The following is a 5,661-nucleotide window of genomic DNA, read 5'->3' as shown; positions in this document are numbered from 1 at the left end:
AGGGGAGAGCCGGGAGCGGGCGCAGAGCTGGCGGGGGAGGAGGCGGTGCCGTTAGCACAGGAGAGCCCCGTGGGCACCGGGAGCAGCACGTTCCAAGTCCCCGGGGAGCAGTGGCTGGACCAAGGGGTCGGCCGCGGCAGGAGCTGACAGGAGGCAGCTGGAGGCCTTGCTCTGAGCCGGTGGGGAGAGGATCTCACTTGCTGCCCTGTGCATGGTGCCGCCAGGGCCGGGTAAGGCCAGGGCAGCCTCGGCAGACGGGGTGCCCGCGCTGGGACGCCGACAGCCTCCTGCCGACGAGGAAGTTGGCAGACCGTGGGTCCTTCTCTTTGTGGGTCTAGCCCATTCTTAACCTTTGGTCTCTCTAGTTCCCAAAGATTCGCTTTCATTCTCTTGTTGACTTGGCTAGAACTTCTAAGAAACGTTTAAAACGACCAAACGGTAGACTTGCCAGTTCTCGTCCTGCCTCGCATTGGCTCGTGCTGGCGTTTGGGGCTCTCTGTGGCTCGGGATGTGGATAGGCGGCCGCTGCCTCACACCCCGTGGGCATGTGCCCTCGGCCGGGGTCGCCCTTCTCCGGGCTCGCGGAGGCCGCGTCTCCCGAAGCCACAGCATGGCCACGTCGAGCAGAGCTGCTCAGGACCGCGGGGCTTTCGGTCCTCTGTGGGTGACCTGTTTGTGTTTCCTGTTTGGATGCAGGCAGAATTTTCTTTTTCCTTGAAAACAACCTTTTTCATTGGGTGCCGCTAAGCCCAGACACCCTTCACGCCCCGTCACCTGGCGCCCAGGGCGTCCTTCGCTGGGCACGTGCAGATGTGTCTTCAGCCGGGACGGTTTTCTTCACGCGCTCCTTTCACGATGGCGTCAGTGCCGGTGTCTGGAGTCTTTTTCAGGAAGAGCTGTTATCCGCGGGTGGAAACGAGGCGTCGGCGTCGGCCCCGCCGTGGAGCCATCTTCATACTGGCTCTGAACCTCATCTTCCTAACTTTCCGTTCTCGTGTGGCTTTTTCGTCTGTGGCTTCAGTCACCCTTCCTCACCGGTTTGCTCAGCCTGACTTCTCGATTTCGATCTGGCGCAGAGCGGGTCCTGAAGTCGGTCCCGTGCGCCACACCGTGCAGCCTGTGTCCCTCTGTCTCTGTTGCAGTCTTTTCAAAAGCCACGTGCTGGTTCTTGTCTCTTTGTTGGTGTGAAAACAATACAAGGTCTAATCAGACCTGCTGTTCTCCGAAGAGCAGGATGATCGGATCCTCCGTGAGTCTGTCTTCAGGGGACTCCAGTGCTGTCACCTGCTGCTGGGTGGCTTCAGGCAAGACACCTACCTGTTTTCTCAGCCAGAGACTGGAACCCAGAAGGGTGTCCTCCATGCAGTGCGAACAGCGGTGATAGGTGGGGGTCAGGCCCTGAACGTAGTGTCTGTGATTCGAGATATTGATAAGTGGCAGCTGTCACCACAACCAGAGCCCGTGCCTGCCGGCCTCTGGCCTGTTTCTGTGAGCACATGGACGCTGTGGGCACATTCTGCCTTCTAGGGGTGCCTCACTCTCCCCCGTGAAGGCACCGCTGCCTGGGCCCTTCATGTGTCCCCTCCGTGCTCGGCGCCCGCGGCCGGCTCTCTGACTTCCTGACTTCTGCAGTCGGGAGGCGAGAGCAGCCGGGTCCGTGCTGCCAGCTGCGGCTGTCTGGGCTCCTCTGCTCTCTGGGGCTCTCCTCCTGCGCCCTCCAGGCCAGGCCCAGGCCGGTAGCGGCTGTCCCCTCCCTGCCCTCAGCAGCGGGGCCCCACAGCTTTGCTGGTCCCTAGTCCTGACCACACCCTCTCACGTCCTGCCCTCATCAGACACTCTCTGGTCTGAGCCGGCGTCTGCTTCCTGCCGGGACCCTGCGGGAGACAGCCTCCTGGGTCCTCCTCGCCACCTGCGACAGCTAAGCCTCCCTGTCCTCGGGCTCCTGGTCAGCCCCCTCCCGCATAGGGTCCTGGCCCATCCCGTGTTTGCTCTTCCAGGACTAGTGCAGAAGCCTCGTGGCTGGGCTGGCTCGATGTCAGCCCCTCGCCCCCACCCCAAGTGGTGAAGGTAAAGCCCCCATCCAGCACGGTGGCACGAGCCTGTCCCCATGCCCGCTGTTACGTCAGCCTCCGGCGGGGCTGCAGTGCTCCCTGGTCATTCCCTAGATGAGCAGATAGTACATGAACTCTTGGCCAGCCTACCCCGCCTCCCCGCACCCCACTGCCCTCTGCTCCCCATTCACACCTCCTTGCTTAGTGCTAGAACTGCCCAGTGCCTGGAACCCTCATGCTCCCCGCCCGCTGTGCCCACAGCCTCTTCTCTCCCTAAAGCCTCCCCCTACCTATGTCCTCGTGCCAGACCCATGGACTGAGTCGGGGCCCCCCACAGCATGTGATGGGCAAGGCTTCTGACCTACATGAGATGCAGGGTCCCAGGCCCTGCCAGCCCTCCCGTGGGACTGCGTATCTCCCAGAGCCCCCACGTGCTGGGCGCCGTGCACCCACACTCCCGCCGCCTCCTGCACAGGCCATCAGCAACCCGCCGCCGGGGACAGTGCGGCCCGGCCCGGCCCAGCCGCCCTCCCGCCTCACGGCAGGCGGGAGCTCAGTGGGATAATGAAGGAGAGTCCCATGCGTGACGCCGACCGCCACCGCACGCTCGGCGGGACTGGGGGAGCCGGCTGGCCGTGGGTGGCCGCACTGAGTGCCCGCACTCCAGGCCGACTCCAATTCTCTCCTTTGCCAGCTTTCGGGAGCCGACATGAAAGAGTTTGCGGGGTTCGCCCCCAGCCCCAGGAGCCCCACCCAGGAGCCCGTGGAGCCCACGCCTGGCCCGGCCGTGCTCCAGGAGGACGTGGACATGAGCAGTGGCTCCAGCGGAAACGAAGCCAGCGAACACGGCTCCACGGGGCGGGACTTGCAGGGCGGCGACTGTGGCGGCAGCGGCAGGGAGCTGGGGCTGCAGGTGGAGCCGCCCGGCGCCCGCCAGAGGTGGGGTCTCGCGGCCTCGGTTCTGCAAGATGATTGCTTTGCCACCTTAAAATCATGATTACCAGCTTTTCCAAGATTTTCGAGAATCTCATTAACTTAGAATGCCTGACATTTACGCGGCTCTGTCCTGCCTCGTGGTGACGCCGCCGTCCGCGCTGAAGCTCTGAGCCCCGGGAGATCAGTGGCGGGGGTAGTGGGAACCCAGAGGCGGGCCCGCCGGGGAGGCCAGCGGGGTCCGCAGAGCATGGAGCGGCCCCCGCGGTCCTGGCTCCCAGGCCCAGGGCCCGGCTGCTCTGGAATCAGGGTTTCGCGTTGCAGCTGTGCCTGAGCCTCGCACTCCGACCGCGCCGTGACCGCGCCGGTCGTCCCTGGCTGGACGGGGGACGGGGGACAGTGGACAGGACGCCGTCCTCTGACTCCGTCTTTGTTCTTGTTCTTGTTCTCACAGTCCTGACGCCTTCAGCCTGATGATGGTGAAGGCCGACCACAACCCCTCGACGAGCGGCTGCAGGTAAGGCCAGTTTGAACCACAAGATGTGTTATTGGAGGTCGGGTTTGGGGTGATAGGATGTTTTTCAAGCTTCCTGTTAGTCTGCGTGGCCATCTCCATTGTGGACTGGCCACGCCCTTCCCGTCACCAACTGTCCCCCAGGGCCGCTCAGAGCGTTGCTCTGGATCCAAGCAGACCTTGTCCACCTTCTGCACATGTCCATCTGGAACATTCGTCACCCTTTTTAGGTATTAGTAGCAAGTGTAGCCTTGACTTCCTATCCACAGACATGTCCATCTCACCCCTGGAGCGACCCCCAGCTTCCAGCCCTGGGCCTGGGGGCTGCCATCTCGTCAGACCCCTGCTTTCCACCGTTCTTTCTGCGTCCCCTGCTCTGAACGGGCCCCGCCACCCGCCCCGCCTCCCCCTCTGTCCTTAGTGCGAAGGCCCTTCTATAGGTCTCTCCTTAGAGGTCTTCCCGCGCTCGCCATTTGCGTCCACGCCCCAGGGAGCCACTGCCGTCCTCTGTAGTCGCCGTCACTCGAGGCTCTTCTCCCTAAGATGGGAGAAAGGCCCAGCACAGCGGTGTGCTCCACTCAGCAGACTGCGGGTCGCCCCGCTGGCCTCGCTGGCACCACCCAGGTCACACCCACGCAGGAAAGAGCCCAGCTGGGGGGCTTCTCACCCCTGCACTCGGCTTAGGGCGCCGGTTCTCAGCTGCAGGCAGTTCTTCTCCCCCAAGAGACAGATGGCGATGTCTGGGGACATTTTCGGTTGTCACAGCTGGCACGGTTACCACTGGCCTCCGGTAGCTAAGGCCAAGGATGCCGCTACCATCCTGCAGTGGGCCACAAAGCACCACAGACCGAAGCGTGCCCTGGCTGGGGAGCTCGACTGGAGCCATGTGTCCCCCGCAGAGGGCACTAACCGCCTCCTTTCATCCGCAGCAGTGACCAGTCCGCCAAGGCGGACTCGCACCAGGAGCTGATCAAAACGCTCAAGGAGCTGAAGGTCCACCTCCCCGCGGACAGGAAGGCCAAGGGAAAGGCCAGCACATTGGCCACCCTGAAGTATGCCCTGAGGAGCGTGAAGCAAGTGAGAGGTATGTCCGCACACATGTTCGTTCTGACCTGTGGCAGGAAATTCCAGACCTCCCCAATTACAGCATGGACTGTGCTGGCTTTCCGCCCCTGAGGCCTGACACAGCAGAGGGGAATTTAGAAGGCTCGTGAAGCTGCCGTGATTGGGAGCCTCAATCCATCGGTGGTTTGCACTTGACTTTTAGAGGAAAAAGTAAAGTAGTAGAAAACCAGCTTATAAAAGAAACCTTTTCACAACATGAAACCTCTGTGCTCCAGGCAAGGGGCAGGTCACGTTTGGGGGTGTAGCATCTTCCAGGCTCCGGAGGCCCTGCAGCGGGCACGGCCCCTTGAGCAGCTCAGAGGGAATCGAAACGAAACATCCCCCAGCCTTGCGCTGAGGACTGAGGGCTGAGGGCTGAGGGCTGCGGGCTGCGGGCTGCGGGCTGCGGGCCTGCCCCCCGTGAAAGATGCCGCGAGGACAGGTCAGGGAGGGAGCGGCCAGCGCTCACCCTCTGAGGGCAGTAGTCAGGGCTTCTCCGTTCAAGACCCCAGGCAAGTTCCTTTCTGTTGAAATGCGTGGATGTCCCATGGTGCTCTTTGGACCTGCAGGGCGGCAGGGCAGAGGCCCCCTCCATCATAGGCCCACAATAACCCCACTCTGCTTCCGTCCATCTGTGGATGAGTTTGGACTTTATCATTAGGTGGCAGAACAGGACAGTGTTTAGCACTGGTCAGTGGACTAATGAAGGCTTTTGTCTGAGGATGCATTGCAGAAACCTTCTCAGATGCAGAAATCTACGAACAAACATGGTAACTTCCAAAACAGCTGCGTCATTCAGCTCAGACACTCCATTTCAGTCACCTCCGAGCCCCTTAAATAGCTTCCAGTAGAGTTTGGTCTTCTTCCAAGACAGTTGCTCCTGTGACCAGACCTGCCACCAGGCCAACGCCCATCTCCTGGGTCGCAGGTCACTGCAGGCGCCTCTGTCTCCAGAAGGGCAAGGAACACACTGCTGGGTGTGAGGTTCCGCAAACAGCCTGAGCTGGGAGCGCAGGGGTGCGGGGGGGGGGGGGCACGGGGGCGGGGGCTCCGGGGGGG

At 62.2% G+C, this 5,661-nt stretch overlaps 1 protein-coding gene across 1 annotated transcript in view; it reads left to right on the top strand.

Annotated features, from left to right (window-relative positions):
- Window positions 1-2,760: 2,760 nt before the first annotated feature.
- The window catches only part of PER2 (period circadian regulator 2), a 29,834-nt gene continuing 26,933 nt past the window's right edge, over window positions 2,761-5,661 (top strand). The window contains 3 exon segments of the mRNA XM_006909903.3: window positions 2,761-2,990; window positions 3,439-3,501; window positions 4,428-4,582. Coding sequence (XP_006909965.1) covers window positions 2,761-2,990; window positions 3,439-3,501; window positions 4,428-4,582 — 448 coding nt within the window.

The sequence above is a fragment of the Pteropus alecto genome, unplaced genomic scaffold (assembly GCF_000325575.1).
Source record: "Pteropus alecto unplaced genomic scaffold, ASM32557v1 scaffold143, whole genome shotgun sequence".
In the NCBI taxonomy this organism is placed as follows: domain Eukaryota; kingdom Metazoa; phylum Chordata; class Mammalia; order Chiroptera; family Pteropodidae; genus Pteropus; species Pteropus alecto.
The sequence above is the reverse complement of the archived record's forward strand: the minus strand, read 5'-3'. Positions and strand labels throughout refer to the sequence as shown.